Source organism: Protomyctophum parallelum (genome assembly GCF_964188405.1).
Source record: "Protomyctophum parallelum genome assembly, chromosome: 21".
Lineage (NCBI taxonomy): Eukaryota > Metazoa > Chordata > Actinopteri > Myctophiformes > Myctophidae > Protomyctophum > Protomyctophum parallelum.
The window spans coordinates 8448248-8471480 of NC_139713.1; the positions used below are offsets into that span (position 1 = coordinate 8448248).

At 41.8% G+C, this 23233-nt stretch overlaps 1 protein-coding gene across 2 annotated transcripts; it reads left to right on the plus strand.

Moving 5' to 3' along the window:
- Window positions 1-14604: 14604 nt before the first annotated feature.
- LOC310878642 (torsin-1A-like) lies at window positions 14605-23052 on the plus strand. Of its 2 annotated transcripts, none has more exons than XM_083792999.1 (5): window positions 14605-14943; window positions 17323-17588; window positions 18119-18294; window positions 19182-19309; window positions 20369-23052. In XM_083792999.1, exons 1-5 carry the CDS (start codon window positions 14736-14738, stop codon window positions 20611-20613), a joined length of 1023 nt encoding a protein of 340 aa, XP_083649125.1. In that variant the 5' UTR covers window positions 14605-14735; the 3' UTR covers window positions 20614-23052. The 2 variants fall into 2 exon arrangements, with proteins under 2 accessions (XP_083649125.1, XP_083649126.1); XM_083793000.1 differs by lacking the exon at window positions 14605-14943 and adding an exon at window positions 15653-15927.
- The last annotated feature ends 181 nt before the right edge of the window (window positions 23053-23233 follow it).

Below are 23233 nucleotides of genomic sequence, written 5' to 3' on the forward strand. Positions count from 1 at the left end.
GAGGCCCATAAACATGTACAATATAGTCATATAGTCTAGACAGAGTTCCTTTATGCGTCTTCGTCACAGACCAGCCTTCCTCCTGGTCCTTGGGGCATGGTTGGAACCCAGGCAGCTACCATGGTAACCATGATGACCTCATCTAAATCCCGTCCAATCGCCTGTGATGCCAGCAACTTGGGACGGTTGGGACATAATATAAACATGTCGGTGGGTTTACTAACCCAGAGCATTAGAGTTGGACCGTTGCCGTGGCTTGTATATACTGAGTTATGGCCATTTTTAACTTCATTAGCGTTTACATTTACATCGATGCTATGGCGTTGGTGGGTTTGGTGACATTGGTGACCTACCTGTGGTCCGTGTGGTCCAGGTCCAAGTGTGCAGAGTTTTCACACTCTCGGAAGAGTGCACTTAGAGAGGAGCCAGAAAGTGGTGCTCCACAGAGTGCACTTAGAGAGGAGCCAGAAAGTGGTGCTCCACAGAGTGCACGTCTCTGCCAGCCTGGGTTGCCTAGCCTGCATGGCGGTCGGCGCGGCCGGTGTAAGTCATAGGTTGCAGCCTTCAGGTGCCGAGGAAGCTGCGAGGGGAAGTAGCGTCCACGACATGCGGTGCAACTTTATGTTTGTGGTGGTGCCCCCAGATGTGCTCTATAGAGGCCTCTCAATAAACGATTACAATTAGGGCTTTATTGGTGGTTGCGTTAATGATTTATGGCTTCTTCTTTTTTTAAGAAATAGGCCCCCGTCATCAATTTTGGAAGCCATTTACAGGCAAACTAAATGGAATATCAAAACCCTGTTTTTGTCATTTTCTTTGGTACGAAGAAACAAGTCCCTCCCGGAATGTGAGCTTTGGACAAAGGATATGTATATGAGTATAAAGTGTGTTATGAAGAAAATGCAATATGGTGAAAAATGCAGTTATACGTGGAGACGACCATGGCCTACTGTACATGGGAGTTGCATCACAATCCAAGGAATCCAGGGAAACTTTAATTTGTATTTGACGACCTACGTTTCAGGAGTTATTGGCCACCTTTGGCGTGGAATGTCTTGGCCTACTGGCAGTGTGCGCATAAATGGATACAGAATAGAAAAATCACACCTGTGTGAAGTGAGGGGCGCTCTTATCATCACGGCCGAGCTACACCGATCGTGTGTGTGCGTAAAACGCGCACGCACGAGCCTGGCATACGCACACTTTAGAATAGGACTGGAACTAGAAGTGCGTGTGTGCGTTAACTGCGTTTGTGTGTAAATGCGCAAGCGCACGCTTAAAGGCCTGGTCAAGCTCGGCCATCATACATACATCACATTCGTACTCAACCAATCAAATCCTCACAAATGTAATTCCGGCCAATCACAATTTGCGTCCTCACATTTCCGTCATCAATTTTCTTCCCTCACTTTTAGCGAGGTGAGGGTGAGGGTTGCTCTTATCATCATACATCATCATTCATCACATTCCGTGCTCAGCCAATCAGCTGAGCACATTCCGTGCTTAAACGGACAGACACACACACACACACACACACGTACACACACTTGTTTCCATTGTTACAAATCAAACGCACAACAGACGATACAAACAACCATACAAAAACACGATATAGATACTAATATAAGACAGTATATAAGGACAGTACACATAGGAACAGCAACTGAAAGAGGGAGCCATCTGTAGCCACGGAGAAAGGTTTATCTAAGTCCAATTAATATTTAAGTGCATGATTTCATTATCTCAAGTCTTTATGGGCCCTGACCTCTCCGTCCACTGAATCCAGGTACTATATTCACTTATTTTGGAGAATTTCTGAACATTTCATATGATTATTGGAAATATTCTACATTTCAAAATGGCAACGCACTGACTGAAATGTGTAGTTTTGAATAAATACTCTAATTACAATTACCCATTAGCATGTCCACCTCACTGACCTAGGGCTGATGAAACCATCCAAATTGCTAAAGCGGCCCACATCAGCTTCTGCACATCGCTGTGGGCTCCGCCCACTTTTCCCAGCGCCATCTTCCCCTGGTCTTGAGAGCTCTCTCCTGTGAGTCGTCGTCATCCCAGCGAACACTCGCCTCCTGAGAGAGAGAGAGAGAGAGAGAGAGAGAGAGAGAGGAAGACTGCGGGATGTGGGACATGAAGTAATTTCCTGCTTTCGGTCTCGATATAGACGCACGTATGAATTATGAGGGGGATGTTTACCCGACGGTGGCTCTGCCATCAGCTGACACAATGGGGACACAGGCTAGCTCAGAGAGCGTTTGATGCATGAGAATACAAACTTTGTATTGTATTTATTAAACGTCTCATGAATGCAGGATCTGCCACTTGTGTCGTATTAAAGCTGTATGAATGCAGGCTCTCTCTCACTTCTATATTCTTATACGAATGCAGGATCCCTTACTTCATATTGTACTAGAATTTCTCGCGCCTCCGGTTCGCTCAAGTCTAACATGACAAACCCTCAACTCGGCATCCCGTCATGCATCTGTATAACAACCCAACATGCATTGCACTGCATTGGACGCGCAGGTCACGTGATCGGGCGTGGCCAATCGTTTAGGCTGCATCCGCAGTGATTGAACAGAACTGATGTGATGTTATGCTTCGATGTGGTTGTTAACAACGTTAACGCTTCTGACGAGAAATTAAGTTTCGGTCCATCGGTCGACACCTCTGTGTGCCACAGAGGAATGTGGGCGTGGAATTCACTCAAATGAAACTTGAATTGCAGGATCACATGGCATTCTTACGTATTAAACGGTTTATGAATGTAGGACTAGGATGACTAATCTTTATTGTATTAAGCACACTAACTATCAAATCAAATCAAACCAAACTTTATTTATAGAGCACGTTTAAAGCAACCAAGATTGACCAAAGTGCTATACAGATCAGAAGCAAAACAAACAAGCAAAGAAACACAATATACAAGCAACAAACACAATATGAGAACTGACATGATCACAGCATCACTATAACAATATAGTTTTAAAGTTAGGTCAAGTGGACGGCAATTCACCAACTATAAAATAAATACAATGGTGAACGAGATATAGTTATCGTTATAGTTGAGTGCTGAGTGTGATCTATTGAAGATTGTATTGTTGTATTGTTCTTTCTGCTTTGGCAATGTAAACGTATGTTTTCTCATGCCAATAAAGCCCTTTGAATTGAATTGAGTGTGAATGGTGCTTAAAACTGCAGGCGTTTGCCCGGGTGGCTAGTGTAGCAGGCAGCGGTCCGGGCACCTAGACTGCTAAGCCAGCCTGACGGCACGTCGCGGGTTCAACTCCCACTCCCGACGACCTTTGCCACGTGTCACCCCCCCATCTCTCTCCCCATTTCCTGTCACCATACTGTAGTGTACAGCACTGTACAGTACTATCCAATAAAGGCAGAAAAAGCCCAAAAATATATCTCTAAAAAATAAACTGCTTGTTGTAGATGGGCTGTTTTGGGCGCGACGGAGCGTGAATGGAGCAGAGTGGAAGAAGGGCCATCCGGTACAGTAGACTACAGTAGACAGGCTTACAGGAACAGGTGTTACAGCTTATGTGTGTCCAATGGACGTTTCCTTCCTCACTATGAGCTATATGTCTTCTTACTCCGTTTGATGCTCTCTGTGCTTGTTCTTCTCCAGGGCCACGCTGTTGGGAAGCTTTCCTTCTTTTCCATTCAGGGCTTAATACAGTAAAAACATGGGGCGTGCGCGCGAGTGTGCGTGTGTGTGTGTGTGTGTGCACGCACGCACGCACGCACGCTCGCTCGCTCGCTCACCTGCTCGCACGCACGTGCCTTTGGTCAAGCAGACATGCTCATTAGTTGCTCTGCATCAGAACACAGAGAGACAGATGGCCTGTTAGAAAACATTGTTGAAATGTGGATAGAAAGAGCTTGTTTCAAACATAACTGAAGGATATACCCTGGCCGGTATTCCATAACTGAAGGACATACCCTGGCCGGTATTCCATAACTGAAGGATATACCCTGGCCGGTATTCCATAACTGAAGGATATACCCTGGCCGGTATTCCATAACTGAAGGACATACCCTGGCCGGTATTCCATAACTGAAGGACATACCCTGGCCGGTATTCCATAACTGAAGGACATACCCTGGCCGGTATTCCATAACTGAAGGACATACCCTGGCCGGTATTCCATAACTGAAGGACATACCCTGGCCGGTATTCCATAACTGAAGGACATACCCTGGCCGGTATTCCATAACTGAAGGACATACCCTGGCCGGTATTCCATAACTGAAGGACATACCCTGGCCGGTATTCCCACCATGCTCCATGTCTCGTCAAATAGAGACAGACGTTGTGAAGTAAAACAGACTTGGACATAATCTCTTCTGTAATCTTATCTACCTACAGAATTCTTGCGTGGGTAAATTCGCCAGCGAAATGAGAAGCACACAGACACACACAGACACACACACAGACACACACACACACGCACACGCACACGCACACACACACACAGGAAAGTAACTAATTACATTTTTACAATTTTAAATGCTTTTACTTTGCTAGTACCAATCTCTAGCAACCATGAATTCGGACCGGGGTGCAGCTCGGCCATCTTTACGACCTGGCACTCACTAGGGCTCCGTGTACTGGGGGATCTGTTTAGATGGTGTTCTGATGTCTTTTCAGCAATTGCAGACACAGTTTAACCTTCCAAGAGAACATTTTTTTGGTTTCTTGCAAATACGACACTTCATTAACTCACTACAGCTGCCAACACCACTGGTCTCCCTTTACAGTAAAACAGAGAATTTCTTATGCAACTGTAGCAAGGTATCACATTTTATTTCATCGTTTTACTCACTGTTGTACTCATTGGACTCCCAGGAGATACCATCCCTCCGTAAATGGGAGAGAGATCTTAACAATGAATATATTGAAGATGACTGGCAAGAGGCCATTGACTCAGTTAAAAAGGTTTATACCTGTAACAGACTAAGAGAAACACAATATAAAATTCTTCACAGATTACACATCACACCTGTGTTGCTAAACAAAATGGACCGTTCAATATCTCCTTTATGTTCGAAATGTCAAACAGATCTGGGTAACTACTATCACTACTTTTGGGAATGTAAGTGTATATCCAGGTTCTGGGGCCAAGTGGCACGTGAGTTAAGCGACATTTTTAAGGTGAGAATAAAGAAGGATCCGGGAGCTTTCTTACTGGGACTCCCGTCAAAAGAAATTCATTTGACACCCCTACAATTTAAACTATTTGATAAACTTCTACTTTCAGCCAGGAAATGCATTCTGATAAACTGGATTAAGGATAAGCCACCAACGGTACAAATGTGGTATAGAGAGATCTTTGGTGTGCTACCCCATGAAAGACTCTGTGCAATGCATAGAGGCAACGACGCTTCCTTTCAGGAGGTGTGGGCCCCACTAATAGTCTATTTTCCTACTGAAATATCTCGGATCCTTCTAAAAGCCCAATGCCCCATTGTTTGGACAGATCTAGGATTTAAAAAAAAAGAAAAACAAAATGTATGTGAATGGGCTCGAGACAGGTGCAATATTCGGGTTATCTTGGAATGTTTTTCTTTTTGCTTGTTTTTCATTTGGTTCTGCTTCCTATGGTATGGTGTGAATGATGGTGTAGAGGAAATGGAGGAACCCCCCCCCCCCCCTGTCCTAATGTTGTTGTTTTATTGTTTTGTTTTTTTTGTTTATGTTATGTCAGTTAGGCAAAGTATGTCCTTTGTAAAGGTTTGTAACTGTATGTGAAAAAAATTCAAAATTCAAAAAAAAAAAAAGAAAAAGCTTTTACTTTTACTCCCCTACAAGTTATTAGTGAGTGACTTTGTAGATTTTCATTATTATTACAAAACATACATTAACCACTTCAGCCCTGTTTGAACTTTTGCTATTTGAAAATAGCCGATCTACAAGTTCTGCTATTTTCAAAAGATGCTTACACCTTGTAAAACATTGTGCATAATGAGTACTTTTGCTACTATATACGTATATGTTTATGCCAATTTGATAAATTCACCAGATCTCATCGATCTAGCCTAGAGAGCTTTACTTTTGTCCTATTCTACTAGTTTCATTCATACCAGGACTACAAAGGGGTTGGTTTAATCAATGCTAAAGTTAGATGAGGTGAAGAGAGGGGGGCACTTGCATGGGGGTGGGGTGGGGGGGAGAGAGTGAGAGGCGAGTGCCGTCTTTGTAGTGCTAATAGATTCTGTTTATACTGCGATTAGCAAATGACCTTCTCCCCGTCCCCTTTAGACCTCCACATATGCCCTCTCTCCTTTCTCCTGGACATGAAAGAATTAAATTAGGGGGGAAACTGATGCAAAGTGACATAGATATATTATTTTCCCCTTCCAAAAAAACAATAACTAAATAAAACTATAGACTTTGCTAAATAACGTGACAGAGCCAATGTTTTCATATAGTTATATGCACAGTCGGATCATCAAGTCTGAGGACCACATTCGGTTTTATGTAAATTTAAGCGCTTAAGTATAAACATAATATTCATCTTCAGCCAAAATCATCAGATGGTTTTCAGTGAATAATGTTTTCTCTCTACATTATTCTTCTCCTTTGGGTGCCTGTTAAGATTGACTCTTTACTCGAGGTCAGACTACACACACAAACTCCCAGTGTTCATTTATCCATTTGAGTTCTCCGATGAGTGTACAAATAGAACTAGATTTGGCTGCATTTGTACACTCCAGAGTTAACCCATTAAGACCTACAAATGTCTTCTAAATCCGAACAGTTTTCAAAAAAACTCATATATATATCATATACTGTATATTCAATGATTTGCACACATTTTCATGATTTTTCTAAAATAGCAGCTCTACAAGCTCATAGCGCGGCAAGTGAACTAAACACTGCAGAGAAATAGTGGCTGTATAGCTTCGCCCCCCCCCCCCCCCCCCCCCCCCCGCTATTCATGTCAGTGGAAGTTGCTCAGTGGCGTTTTGAAGCACCCGGAAGGACTGTCTATTCCGCCTTTTTGGGCACATTTCCGCATTGGACCCAAGGACTGTCTAAAGAGGACGGGACGCAGAGACCGTAAGGGCGCCGCCATGCTGCTCACATGGTGCTCCATGGAAGGAAAGAAACATGCGCAATGGGCTTTATGCAGCCATCACTTCCTCGTTCAGCTTCCTTGGTCTCAACTGCGCATGTTTCTTTCCTTCCATGGAGCACCATGTGAGCAACATGGCGGCGCCCTTACGGTCTTCGCTTCTTGTCCTCTTTAGACAGTCCTTGATTGGACCACCACATTTTGGTGGTCTTCCGGCTCTGGGGCGAATGCTCTCAAGAGAGGCCAAGCTTCCACGTTGGTGCTTCACAGAAGCTTCCGTGTACATCACAGAACAGATTTTCGGGTCTTACAAGTCCCGGACAAGATGCGCTGTGATTGGCCAGTAGTCACTTGAGTGGCAGCGTGGCGTAGTATGTCTTCTGCGCACTTCCGCCCCAGAGTGTAAATTGTTCCGCCCTCCCGTCAAGTTCGACAACACACATGACTCCAACGAACTGCAGCGGCCAATGAGGCATCTATTTTTTTAATATCCGAACCAGTTGGGGGTTCAGTGTCTTAGCCAGGGCACTCTTTTCTTTAAAGATATTTCTGCCTTCATTTGATAGTGTACATTAGAATGACAGGAAATGGGGAGTGGCACGCAGCAAAGGTCGGGATTCGAAGCGGCGACACGCTGTCAGGCTGGAATATAAACCTAGGTTGTCGCACAGCCTCATCAATATGCCATCAACATTTCACTGCTTAATTGTGACCACAGCAAAACATTCCTAAAACAGTGAATAAATAGTTTTGCTGTTGGTATGTAAAAAGATGCACGTGCAAATGCAAATGCTTTTATATGAACAAGGAAATCTCCCCTTATAAAACAAATACAATTCTCACTCACTGAAAAATAAATTCAACTCTACGAGGCGCTTTCCCGTCTCATCAAGACCTAATGACCTTTTTTTTTTGAGAGAAAACAATAAAGTGTTTGTGCAGATTGTCACTGGTGACATACAGTAGCCTATAGGAAATCCGTGGCAGGAGTAGAGTGTAGATAGACAGAGGGCTCCATTTTTTTGTAAAACATTTTTGAATAGTTCAACTAGCCAATCTACATTGACACGTTGTGAGCTTGTAGACTGGCCATTTTAACTATTCAAAAATGTTTAGCAAAATAGTAAAAAGAAAAAAGGCAAATAAGTTTAGGGATAAGGGATTTAGCGGTGACGAAAATGGAGCCCTGAGTGTGTGTTGGGATGTAACCTCTCAGCTTTCAGCCTGTCCACGGAGCTGCTTCTTTTTACAGCTTTTGCACTATCAAAGGAAACTCAAATCCCTCTTTGCCCCTGACTTATCTCTGCCTGTAAGGGCCTGGGCTTCATCAGGGGCCACGGCCTCATTACCCCCCCACACACACACACACCCTCCCTCAGAAAACGCGCACACACGCGTGTGTGGTTTGTATTACTATACTTACTAGGATGGTGATTTTGTGAATGACATTTTTGGAATTTCACACCATTTTCAACCCAAAGTCTAAAGCTGAAAATAGCCAATCTACAAGCTCGCAACAACTTGTATATCGGCTATTTTCGGCGCACGGCACTAAAGCACAACTAAGTGTAAATCAGGCAAAACTCTAATTCCAAAACCCTGAACCTAATCTCTAAATGTCTAATCCTTAAACTCTTTTTGTAATCTTAACTCTAAATATTACTTTTTTTAACCATTAAACAACAATTTCTCTTGTGAGGATCAGGAAATGGTCCTCACAATGTCAATTTATAAAATTCTCATGCTTGTGAAGACATTTTGAAGTCAGAACTGATGCTAGCACGCTCGCACGCACGCACGCACGCACGCACACACGCGCATACACACACACACACACACACACACACACACACACACACACACACACACACGCACACGCACACACACCCCTGTGCCCTTTCCCCACCCCCATGGGCCACTGCAGAGACCCTAAGGAAGGGGCCTGATCCTGAAACATAATGAACACCATTTGACCCCTCAGCGTGTCAGGAAAGCCACACCACCCCTGAAAGTGAGGGAGAAAAAATAATAATACAGAAACAGCAGAACATACAGATCCTTTGTTTGTGTATTCTCCTCTGGAGGCAGCTTATAGATGGCAGATTTATGCCCATCTTCCTGAGGCGTGACTTCAGACCAAAGATTTGTGCCGAAACGAAACCCTTTAATGCTTAATGTATGCTTCGTCCTACGACGGTGTTGTGCGCAGAAAACAGCAGATGTAAAAGCTCACAACACGGCGCGGATGTGGAGAATAAATTCAGCTAAATGGTTTCATCTCGGTTGTGAATCTCTGGTCTGACTCCGAGCTATAAGCTTGAGTCAATCATCATAGCTGAATGATCTAAAAAACGTACATCACCTGACTGAAGCTAATGTATATACTGTACACCTGTCATAGAAGAACACATTAAAAAAAGCCCCAATTTGTTGTTTTTTTCTTCTTTTACAGCACAAGCTAATTACTTCTAGTATGCAAATTTCTTTGAAAGATTTTGAAAAGCATTTGACTACTTTTGACAATGCAACAATAATGTGGCCAAAATAGGGTTGGGTTAGGGTTAGAGTTAAAAAATTGTGAAAATGGTTAAGATTATTTTCAATACTGTGCTTCACAATGATGTTACATGTGGGAGTCATATCGCTGATGTCGGGCGGAATGTCCTATTTCACAAGTTTAAAATGTATAAAAATCTTTTGAAAATAGTGTTTTATTGTATATCTTTAAAATAATTCATAGATATTGTATTTGTATATGTCCTAGTGCTTTTTCTTTAGCAATTTTTGTATTGACCTGTACCTTCCTTGGACTGTACCCATTCTGCAATCTGTTTTACTTTTTTCAATCAATCAATCAATCAATCAATGTATCATGATGCATTGTGAGCTGCTATTTTCAAATGGCAAAAATAGGCACTATACACACACGCACGCACACACACGCACAGTCGCACACGCACACGCACACGCACACGCACACGCACACACACCACTGGGAAGACTGGATGAAAGCAACACTACCGTGACCTTTGGCGCCCCCTCAAGGGGGCCCGGATCCCAATTTTGGGAAACACTGCAAGCTCCTCTTGATTGATTGATTGAGTATTTTATTAAACAATATAAAAATGCAAAACAGCACAAGATACAGTCAGGCATTTTGGTCCAAAAGGATTTCCGAAGAAAGACCTTGCGGCCTTGTTTCCATTCGGGTTCCATGCACTCACACATATAATACAGTCATGAACAATCTCCCTCTGACCTACTGAAAGGTGACATTTTAGGCCTGTTTTAAAGGAGGCCAGTGCATCTTGATTTAAGGGAAGGCAGGGCATTCCACACCTGAATAGCAGTGCTGGGGAAGGTGAATTTACCCATATTTCTTTTGTAAGTGGGTGGCACCAGATCATTCTTTACGCTACCTCTAGTTTTGTGGCTATGGGTGTCGCTCACTTTTTTTTAAGTAATCAGTCAGTAAGTAAGTGGGCACTGAGGGCATGGAGGGCATATCTGCATGTTAATGACGACGCACCGCTACACTATTCATCGGAATGGCAGGGTTTAAACCCCTTTTCGATAGACCCCGCCAATTCGACTAGACTTTTTCGGAGTGGCGGGTGTTCGGAATTAGGGTTGTTTCGAAGTGGTGCAGGGGTTTCAAAGTGGCAGGGCTTCGGAATTCCACCCTGTTCCCGTATGGACAATTTTGAATGTCAGACATTTTCAATTGTTTGACTCTGTCTTCTACCCGGAGCCAGCCAATGCTATCCAGATGCCATAGGTGGGTCATTGGTCCCAGCCTCCCAGGCCTAGAATAAGTCAAATTAGTTTATTTTGGGAGGTTTGGAGCTTATTCTTCTGTGCCATTGAGATGTTAGAGAACCATAGGATGTACAAGTGTGTAGCCAAAAATTCTCCTCTCTTGTTATTAAACACACTGCAACTGGAAACACAACTGGGTTCAAAGTAAACCAGTGGTGGAAAGTAACTAAGTACGTTTACTGAGGTGCTGTACTTAAGTACAATGTTACGGTATTTTTTACTTTACTTGAGTGAGTCCATATCAATACTGTATGCAGTTAGCCTATACTTCTCCTTCACTACATCACAGAGGCACATATATTGTAAATTGTAAAATATTTATTTTTAGACTATTATTACACAATACTTTAAGCATTATGCCAGATTTTATTATTAATATTTTCTAAAAGGATAACACAAAAAAAGGCAAAAAGGGCTTGTTTCCATTAGTCCTATTTACGTTTGGTATATTTGATATACTATTTGGAATACTTTTGCTCAAGTGGGCTACAATACAGGACTTTTACTTGTAGCAGCTACGTCTTCTACTTTGTAGTATTGCTACTGTTAGGCTACTTATAAGTAAAACAAAATCTGAATAGGCTATACTTCCAAGTTCTTAGACCACTGGTTCAAGCCTGTTCTTGGTTGGACCATCTCCATTCCCCAACACAGCGGCAGCATGCGTGTGTAACTGTGTATGCTCTGCTAGAGTGAAACAGAGCCTGGCTCTGGACTCGCGAGGCTATGCGTTATGTTAAAACCTGACATGAGAAGAAGCTACAAAGAGCAAGTGAAACATAAAATGCATGGGGAAACATTTGGTTTCCATAAACTCGTCTATCTCAAAATAGAAGTGCTTAATCAGAAGAGATGACATCAAAGTAAAAGATGAATGCCAGGGGGTTCATGGATGGGGCAAATATTATTGATACGGAGAGAAACGAGAGCATGACCTCATATTTAAATATAACTATAAACCATTTGACCCTTTCTGTCTAAAATGCATAAACAGGACATGAGTGCAAGAGGTCATTGTATTGGATTAGAAGTTTCAAAGCAGAGTATTCCCTTTCCCTTTCCCTGTTCCAAATATCCTTTTTAATGTCCACTTCAATGGGCCATACCATTGTCAACATGCCTACTTTGCTGAAAACATCAGTAGGCCTTCAACTTTAGGCAGCGGTGGACAAACGGTTTGCGGAGTGGTCTTGATATCAGAAGGTCGCTAGTTCGTATCCCCGGACCGGCACGTTAAAATTACCACCGCTGAAGTGCCCTTGGACAAGGCATTGAACCTCTACCATGAAATGTTCTATGAGCAGGGCCTGGCTGTAAACAAGTTATTGAGCTTAGTCCAGTTACCCTGGGTAAACATAGTATCTTTCCTTTCCTCAACTGTGTTTATGTTGATTTCTCCACACTCACTCATAAGGTTTATTTTTTTAAAGCACAATCAAAGATAGAATAAAAACTTGAAAACAGGCCTGAAAATCCATATTTCGGGGAGACCACAAGGAAGGTAAACTCACTTTCCCCATAGAAAACCTTTGTACATATTTTACATTTGTTGATAATATTGTATTTTATTGGTGCTATTTCTATGCGATGTTGATTAATTGAATACAAAGGACCACAATGGAAACAAATCCCCAGGACCTTTTTTTGGTCTTAAATCATTTTAGCCCAAATGTCTGACTGTACCTTGTGCTGTTTACAGATAAGTATTCAATCAATCAATTAATCAATCAATCATTGCACATATTATTTTAGAACCCTCCCCCACCCGAGACTGAGACACAACAAAGCAAGTTGTAGATTGACTATTTTGACATGTCACTGCATGTCCCCTGATCCTGACAACCATATGTCTCTCTACTGCCCTCAACAGGTGTTTGGACTATACTGCATTTTAATAGAGAAACTCAAAAGGCAAAACAGCTGTTTAGAAATGTTCTTTTGAGGTTGCCAACCTATTTCCAAATACTATTAAAAGTAAATTCCTGTAATCCTGTTATTACTGTGAAATCATATTAAGCAACTTTGGGCTTGTTTTTCCTGTATAAGTCGCTTGTTTGGTCTTGGGCTTGCTTCCAAATGTTGTTTGAATCAATGGCTTCCAAACATCATGTCAAAGAAGAACCCCAAATTAATAGGCCCTGCATTTGTCAGCAGGATCCCAATCATTGAAACATTTTAACAACACACTGCCAATTAACACACATATTGTATGGGGACAGTCCCTGACCTGGCACAACCTCAACGCCCAGGCCATACTTTCATCATCAATAAAACATGTGACTGTTTATCACTGTGATAAAGCGACGGGCAATAAATTATTAAAAGGCAGCCAGGTAGGTTGACATCTAAGGTTGACATGTGTTCAACTTTGGACGATGGATGGATGGCGTCATCGTGCCTTGCATACAAAACTCGGATAAGGGCGGATACGGAAACTGTGCCTGCATGTGTGTGTGCGTGCAAACCACCGGATACAGTAGGGTGGGCTCTAGATCCGGATCATTCACAACGTTTTTGATTTTCCACAACGAGAGAGGCGTGCCGTGCACTGCAGACAAGACTAGTCACAGACAGTGCACAGTTTCACTTCGATCCGCTTCCTAGTTCCTGGATCGTTGCGTTGCTGCCGATTGTGTTTTCGATTTAAACATAGATAACGATTGAAGTTTTGAAGAAGACGGTTGTCGACGACTCCGAGTCGTCGGTCGATGGTGAAGAAATGCAGCCTCAGATATTATTAAAGCAGCAGCCAGCAGCTGCTTTACTGATGTTAATGCTGCTGTTACTGGCCAACAACATCAACACGACCGCGGCGTTCCTGGAGCCCGTCAGCATTAGCCTGGGCATCGCCGGGAGCGTGGCAGCCTTCGGCTACCTGGCCAACCACATCTTTCATCTGAATACGGAAGGCTGCAAAGCGGGCTGGATCTCCTTTAACAGATCGGGTAAAGTAACGGTTCATGGTCATAATATTAACGGCACTTTATTTGTAGTTGTTTTAGTTCTCTCGTTTGGTTTGTTGAACACACCCCCCTTTACAGGGTTGCCATGTCCGCTTAATGTACAAGCGACGTTGGGTGCTTGTTTTTTTTTGTCTGAAGTAGCTTATTATTGGTAGTTGTGGGGTAACTGGGGTTCTGTTTTTTTTGGAGCTTGTTTCAATGCTCGTTTCTAATGCTTTAGTCACTAAAGTCACTAAAAATAAAGTTTAGTGTAGGCTACTACTATAGTAGATGTAGTTGCTTAATATTTGGGGATTTTTGGCTTGTTTCCTAATGTTTTTAACCCATGCAGTTCCCAAACATTTTCATGTCAAGGTCCTTGAAATGGACCCCCAAATTAATAGAATGTGTCCACGGACCCACATCTGCTTGTATCAGCGACCCCCGTACCAGATTTGTGTTGTTTAAAATCTTTCAAAAAAACATATTAAAAACATTTAACTTTTTTTCCTCCAAGGTTTTTTGTTGTTGAAAATAGCAGATCTACAATTGCAGATATGTAGATAGATAATATAACACATCTATCTACAAATAATAAAGTACACAATACAAAATTAATAACATTAATTAATTGGAAATGATTTTCAAATACATTTTCAAAGTGCTAATACAGGTAGTTATAGTCGCTTCTTTTGTGCTTCTCTGGCAACACAATAACCCCAGGCAGCGTTGATTTCAAAACGGCTTTCCTTCCTGGTTCGCTCGCCGTTCTGTTCGTGTTGTTTGTTTTATTTTTTGGACCAAGCTGACACGCAGTCAGTGGGGAGTTTTGCAACAGTTTTAGTGAGTTATATATCATTGTGAAATGAAGCCTCCACTGGTGGTGGTGGTGTTGTTACTGGTCAACATGACCCTGCATCAGCAGCATGCCGCGGCGGCGTTGGAGCCCATCAGCACCAGCATAGCGCTGGGCATGGCAGCCTACCTCACCAGCTTCTTGGCCACCAACCCCAACATATTCAATTACTTCAGCGAGTGTTGCAAACCCGAGTGGATCTCCTTGAACAGATCAGGTAATGTCTGATGACGGTCGGTCAGTCAGTCATCATAATATTATATTTATATATAACGGTTGGACAAATTCAACACATTTGGTTGGTTGAAAACAACCCCAGCCCAGATCATACAGGTTTAACGGTTATTATTATTATTAGTGGTAGTAGTATGTATTTTGATAGATTGAATATTTTATTATCAGTTTGTAAATGAGTACGATTTTACAATTATTGCTAAAAGCATACTAACACAAAAAGCCATTTAGGGGCTTGTTTCCAAATGTGTGGTCATGAATCTAACTAACTATTGCGTGTGCCTGCGTGACGCACATGACTGTAGTGTACCAAAGGTAACCAAATAGACCCGCAATTTAGGACTACAAATAATGAACACTTCGTACGTTTTGGTGCTTATGTTGACGATACGCTGCTGGTTGCGTTCTTGAACGTTACACGCTCAAAATCGTGAACAAAACTTTATTCGAACGGCATTTTGCACCCGATGTGGTGTATAATTAATTAATTATTAATAGTGTTGTGTTATGCAGTTACAAGTCGTTGTACTTGTACGACCCACGTGGATGCCATTTCACAGTGTTTTCCCCCCAAACATTGAATAACATTTCCAAACATTTTTAGTCTTTAAATCAAACCTTATTTATAACTGTGAAATGTCGCGTCTTTATGACGTTGAGAGGATGTACCAGGATGTACGCGCTCCGCTCTTTCTTGCTGGCAAGGATCTGTTCCCCACCATAACTAACACGGATTAAGCTTTGCATTGTTCTGTTTCATTTCAATCGTCGTCGTAATATTTGACCATGAACACAGCGACGTATAAAGTGTTTTTGATCTCCATCTCGATCACGAGCGTGAGTGTAGTGAGCGCCATGGAGCCGTTCACAGCGGCAGCGGCTGCACTGACAGCCCTGGCAGGACGCACAATCTTCAGCTATTTACATGAAAGTTGTGATAAAAGATGGATAGCTTTGAATGCAACGGGTGAGGAAATGTGTATGTGTCTGTGTGTGTGTGCACAGTGTGGTGGTGGGAGGTGAGAAGGAGTTAAAAGTTAACTAGCAAGAAGAAACTGACTTCTTCCCAAAGTGTTTATTTGCCTGTAGGCCCATTTCACTTGACTGTAAACCACTACACCTGCCAAATCCCAAGTGTTAAATCTGGGACTTATTTTATGTTTTAACTGATCAGTATGTTGGTAAAGTAACTAGTACATCTGTATGGTAGAGTATATGTTTATGCACTAATAAGTAGTAGATATGCAGTGGATTGAATGTGGTCTCCCCCAGTCTTCCATTGAGAAATGTGGATCATGTTGTGTTGTAGCCGCAATTTGCAACACTAATACCCTCCATTGACCGATCTGCTTGTAAAACAATGTTAAACTCACCAACATTGCAGCTGTAGGGCAAACTTGAATTATCCTCTTTCAATCTGCAAAGCGTTTGTTTCATAAAAATCCACCGTAGACATGTTACACCTGCACATAATTCCTTGTGAATAGGTTTGATCTCCCATGCAGGATACCTGGGTTCAAATCCTGGATAGGACATTAGACTTACTGATTTAAGCTAACCTAGAGTGTACACAGACAGGGTTACAAATAGATACATGACTGTGCACTTAGATCAGGGTTAGGATCCCTTTAGGATTTTAACGATTCCCTCTTAAAGGTCCGTAGTGTCCACAAAAAACTTTAAACTTTAAATGAAAGTTTGAGAACCAGCGGTATAGAGCATCGCTGTCCCGCCCCCTACCAGGGCCCAGGAAATGATTCTCTGTTTATTTTCCTCATAGACATTTCAAAAAGTATTTATTTAAAGACCTTTTAAGCCTCGTACAAAGCCAACTCTTGAAAAATGCATTGGGAATTATTTCCTGGGCCTGGCGTCGTCATGAAAGGGGGTGGGACTGCAAAGCTCTATTGTATAGCAGTCATACAGTCCACACCAGCTCTCAAGCTCTGATTAAAACCGGTTCCAGCAGTGGTTCCAAATGTGATGGGACCGATTCCGGTTCCTCTATGTTGGAGTCGATTCATCCGGTTTTGGATCCCAACCCTAATTTTGATTCTCCTAATTGGGGCCTACCTGTGGGCAGACCCGGTAACCGAATGGTTGGGCAGAGGGCATACAACCTACCACGTGTCTGACGGCAAGTCTTCGGTAACGAGACTCAGGCTGGTTGAAGTGGACCATTGTTACTCAAAATATGAAATGAAAAATGGGGCCTGTGTTCCTTGCCAAAGCATTAGTACCGGTATATGATCAGCGAGGCTTGAAATGGCATATCTAATTGGAGGTGTGCAGTGCACTGCATAAGTGCATATATTACCACACAAACACAATTTCTAATCATGGTATACTTTGCATTCATTAGGTCTGGAGGCTGACCTGGAGCGCAAGCTGTTTGGGCAGCATATAGCGACGCGCATCATCGTGAAAGCTGTGTCTGGATTCATGAACAACAACAACCCCAAGAAGCCCCTGGTCCTCTCTCTCCACGGCTGGACTGGGACGGGGAAGAACTTTGTCAGCCAACTCATAGCGGATAACATCTACAAAGAGGGCATGGACAGCAAGTTTGTCCATATCTTCACGGCTGAACTTCACTTCCCACATGCAAATCAAATTGACAGCTACAAGGTAAGCTGACATCTAGCTCTAGAATCTCTCCTGTTTGTTAAAATGTTACTACTCTGGCACAACATTTGTGTTATTCTAACTTGGGGGGGGGGGGGTTCAGACTTTCTGTGCCAAAGGAATCTCAAGGCACGTCTGTATTCATAGTAGTAGCAATATCCGATTTACAAGCTCGGACGTAAACTTGTAGAACGGCTATTTCCAATTTTTGAATTTGTGCAAATAATAAATAAAAAACAGAATTAATATATACAAATCTTCACCTATGACAACATGATCAGGGATGAACATGATTACATTTTTTAGGATATAGAATTTGCGTCTGTATTGTGAAATTTGTGCACTCGAAATTAAAGTACTGATATTGTAAATGGATATATTATTATATAGTTTATATTGCAATAATAATGTAACGTCTGTCACAAAAAGGCACACCTCGGCTTGTCTCACGGCACACTGTTTTGGAACAAAGGTTCTAACTACACAGAATAGTTATTTTTATCGTTCTGTATTTGTCTGTTGTTTATCCCCAGTCTCAGTTACAGCAGTGGATCAGAGGCAACGTCACAGACTGTCCGCAGTCCATGTTCATCTTTGATGAGATGGACAAGATGCATCCCGGCCTGATTGACAGCATCAAGCCCTTCCTGGACTACTATGATAAGCTGGATGGAGTCTCGTATCGGAAAGCTATATTTATCTTCCTCAGGTGAAGACAAAACTCAATCAGTTTCGATCAGTGGTGTAGCCGGGCAGGGTTCTCAACATTTTTGGCTGGGGACTCCCGGAAATGTTTTTTACCATGTCTCGTTCTTGGAGAGATGGAAATGCAAATTATATTAAAGTAATAGCTAGCGTTTTATGCCAATTTTGTGTTCTGCAGAAACCTATGGTAACATGACGATACAATATGTAAATATTATAAGAAGGGCGTTACAACAATGATACCAGCGATTTGTCTACCTGTGTGAGCTAGCCATGTGGGTTTTTCTTAGTTTAACTAAAGGTCCCTTTATTTGTCACATCTTGACCCAAAATGGTTTTTGAAATGCCTCATTTTGGTATTAACCACTTGAACCCCATCATCCCTATTCTGGCGATGTCATAATAGGCGAACATTCTACAAAAAGACCATAACAGTTTTGGTGTTGAGGGGAAAACATGGTGGGGACCAAGTATAGACCCTTGTGGGACTGCAGTCAACAAAGTGTACACGGTCTAAGTGGTTAAGAGAGTGGGAAAGTCTTCCTCAGCTTTAATTCCAGGATATGGATGTGTTTTCTCATCCTTTCATAGACATGTACTAGTACCAATCTTTCAAGTCTGGCCTGGTTACTATCACCATTTACCAAGACATTGTCTTTGTAATTATGCAAACAATCCAGAAGAAATATAATGTTTCAGAAGTCATTGCACAGTATCCATCATTCCTCCTTTATCCAGTGTGTACTGTGTAACATTACATTATGTTTATTCTCAGCATATAATAACACAAATAATAATCGTGCTCTTATTAATTAGTTACTTGAATGTGTGAGCACTGCAGGTCTTGATACAAAGTTAATGTATTTTCTTTAAATATTTTGTTTGCAATAGTAATGCTGGAGGTGACGGCATCATACAGACAACTCTGGAGTTCTGGAAATCAGGACGAGACAGAGAGGAGATTGAACTGAAAGACCTGGAAACGACTCTCTCTCTGTCTGTGTTCAACAACAAGCAAAGTGAGTACACTATGCTTTCATACCTTGCTAAAATGTGTGTACAATTAGAGGTACATTCTCATTAAAACTGGATTTTATTATCCACTTGAACCCTAGCATCGCCCTAGTGTTTAGGGCAGGGGTGGGCTGGCTGGGGCACCGCTGACCTAGCCCTAGTGTTTAAGCCAGGGTGGGCAACTTGGCAATGGCCAATATATTTCCACACTCACTCCAGAGAGCCACAGTGCATATTACGTAGCAAAAATTGTAATGTAATTGTTTTTGCTATTTTTTAATTGGAAACCTGAAAAGTAACCTTTTCTTATTGAATTTCAAATGCATTTAGTTATAGTTATGTTAACTTTATGAACTGTTAACATAACTACTTTGGACAATTACATTTTAATTTCCCTGTCATTTAATACTAGTCATGAAGTAATTGAAGCGGGTTTGGATTTGGAATTGTAACAGCTGAAATCAATATTACAGTACAGTATATCAGTATTCTGATATTGACATGCAGGCCGCATTAAGTGAAGGTGGGGGCCCCATGTGGCCCCCGGGCCGCCAGTTGCCCACCCCTGGGTTATTCTCTAATGCAGTATGATGGCGAGTCTTGGCCTGTCACCTATGCTGCCCCTGGGTTAGTCTCTAATGCAGTATGATGTCTTGGCCTGTCACCTATGCTGCCCCTGGGTTAGTCTCTAATGCAGTATGATGTCTTGGCCTGTCACCTATGCTGCCCCTGGGTTAGTCTCTAATGCAGTATGATGTCTTGGCCTGTCACCTATGCTGCCCCTGGGTTAGTCTCTAATGCAGTATGATGGCGAGTCTTGGCCTGTCACATATGCTGCGTGTAACTCCCGTCTCTTCCCTGTATCCTCACTATCCTGTCACTCTTTCCACGGTACTATTCAATAAGTCCCCAAAATAACTTAAAAAAAAGTTATTTTAGACCCCCTGGGGCACACTGGTTGATGAATTACAGACGGTTACAGGTGGTTAAATAAAATATTATTCCTGACAGCTTTTTTTCTCAATATTCCTTTTTGTGTTTTATTTGTCAACCTCATGGTGTAGGTGGGCTATGGCATACCAACTTGATAGACAAGAACCTGGTGGACTTCTTCGTACCGTTTCTCCCTCTGGAGTACAAACATGTTATCCTCTGTACTAAGGCTGAGATGACTGCAAAGGGACTGATTCCAGACCAAGACGTGGCCGACAAGGTGGCCAGAGACCTTGTCTACTTCCCTAAATCGGAGAGAGTCTTCTCCGTCAAAGGCTGCAAGACGATAGAGAGCAAGCTAGACTATTATCTATAACTTTCGGCATCTGGCGGATGCTGCTCTCGTATTACAGACTATGTTGCACTTTCTTTGAAAGCAAAGGAGGAGATGAAGTCAAACTGACTGAACTCTGAAGAGTCTCTTTAGAGACTTCTCTCTACTCCTCGACGGTGTGGATGACATCCAGGCTTTCTCCGATGTCGGTTCTCCCTTACACTGAATGAGCAAGCTGCTGAAACACTTACGGTGGTAATTGGATAAAAAGTTAATAAGATGTGAAGGCTGTCCTTTGTAACCGATTAAGGTGCTTTCCCTGCGTCCGTTAGTGTACAAAAATTGTCTTTAATTGTATAGAACCTTTTAAAAGTTAGAGTTGCTACTTGCTAAACAACCAGAAAAAAACTGGAAAAAAGTCGCGGAACGTGAGTTAGATGGTCAAATTGAACGATTATCTTTATGATAATCTTGAAGACATTTTCCTATTTTGTTCAGGAACTGCTGCAGTTCAGAAATGGGTTTGGGTGTCCTGCCATTGAGAGTATGGGCATGTGACTACTGTGCATTTGTGGTGCACTATTTGTGTATTTTTATGTCTGGAAATGGCTTTTGTAAACTATATTTTTGTCAGATGTTTTTAATGTGCAATATTTCACTTTGACAAAACCTTTCAACATTTTTGCATACTCCCCTCACAAGGTTTCTGAGCAATGTCCCGATATAAATGCTTCGGGCCAGTAGGATTACAGAAGAAAAGTCAGAAGATTCTCAAATTTTGTGGGATATCATTAATAGTAATACTTTACAACTCTGAAGCGTGGAAATTCAGCCAAGTGCCAACTCTTATTCAGGGAAGTTAGTCTATTGGAGACCAATTTAACCCTTTAAGATCTTAGGCCGATTCTACAAATGCCTTCTATTTTTAGGACTGTGGAGTTTGCATATGGCAGATTGTGCGGAGGAAAAAAAACCTACCTATTAAATCATATTGGCCCAATTAAATGAAGTATTCAGTATTGCCTGCTGAAGTCTAATCGTGAGAGAACTGCTTTAACTTTAGGAAACTGTGATTCACATACAGTCGCATGATGCATCCTATTTAGCATTCTTGTTGTATACAAAATTCCTATGTTGCCAATCAAATTCTATAATGGATTCATATCTTGAATTCACTAAGAATCATATTGTTACTTTTGCAAAACGACCGATCAATGTCAATCGTGGGTATTTAAAGGTCAACTTTGCACCCAAAAGACAAAGGGATATTTTTGACTGTCATTACAGTCACACTGTCTCCTCCAGCTGATGTCAATCACCTTGTTAAGACTGTCAAATCCTTAGTCACACTGTACCAGGGAAGAGAGGGGTGTGACTGGAGGTTGTTAGTTTGGCTTTTGTTTAGAATTTATTTTGTTCTTTATGCATTTAAAAACAAAAGAAAACCTGTATTGGGTAATTAGTCATTTTATTGTAATCCAGCAAGAACTGACATTCTGTATGATTATATCACGTTCAACATATCAAAACACTATTATGTCCTCAACTTAATTCAAATAGGATCTGTGTATAAAATCGGCAAATTTGCCCTTTTGACTTGACTGTTAACTGACTTAACTCGTGGGGGTCTGTATGCCAGAATGTAAATGTCACCCAAAGTGAAATATTGCTTACATCCACAAGCGTGTTGTCAACAGTCCAGAATGAACACCAGCATTTTAACTTTTTATTCTTTAATCGTCTTAATTCGTTTAATGAAACTGTTCCTAAACAAATTATCAGAAGCATTTGCATTACATTGTTTTGTTGTGCTGAATTGTCTTCCAAAGTGAGTTTAACATTTCTGCAGAGACAGTCTATGAAACGGGTTTTGGTTTTGGAACAAACTTAATTATTACATTATGCTACAGTCATTTTTATATCAGTGACCGGATGCGTTCTCAGTTAAAGACGAGACCAATTAGAATATAATCGTCGCTGTCGGGTGGAAACCTTTTGTCCAAATCTGTTACCTTTTTATTCAAATAGTGAAAATAGCTCAATCTATGAGCTCACAATGTGATTCGTTGGGCATTGTAGATCGGCTATTTCCACTACCTTTGTGCGGATATGATGAAGTAGGACATTCATTTGCGAAAAGCACACAAAAAGAAACGTGCAGGTTTCTGCCCTGATGGCAACGACATTATGTTCAGTGTGCCTTGCCGTAGCTACAGTTACCGATCAGTGATCACATACTGCACCACATGATACAAATCTGACTTGCCTCTATTTTGTGGGTGACACTTGATGGTGAGCTGAAGACAGACACCTTTTACAAAAAACAATTCATATACTGTGTTTTCTTTGCCATACTACTTTTTTTTCCCTCTTGGTGGAAGATGAATGTTGAGAAATTATTGTAAAGAAATGCCAAGCCAAGAAAGTAAGTCTTTCACTTGTCACTTACACAAAACCCACACAATAAATGCTTTGAATCTTCTCAATGACATTGTTGTTTTCGCACAGGCATTTATTTTACTCATCACTTTAGACAAGCAAGACATTGCAAATCTTTGATTATAAAGTTTGATGTGACCCCCAGTCCCTAGCCATTAACGATAATTATATTCCAAATTCTCATCACTAATATGCGCAGCACGGTTTTCTCGTCGGGTCCGGG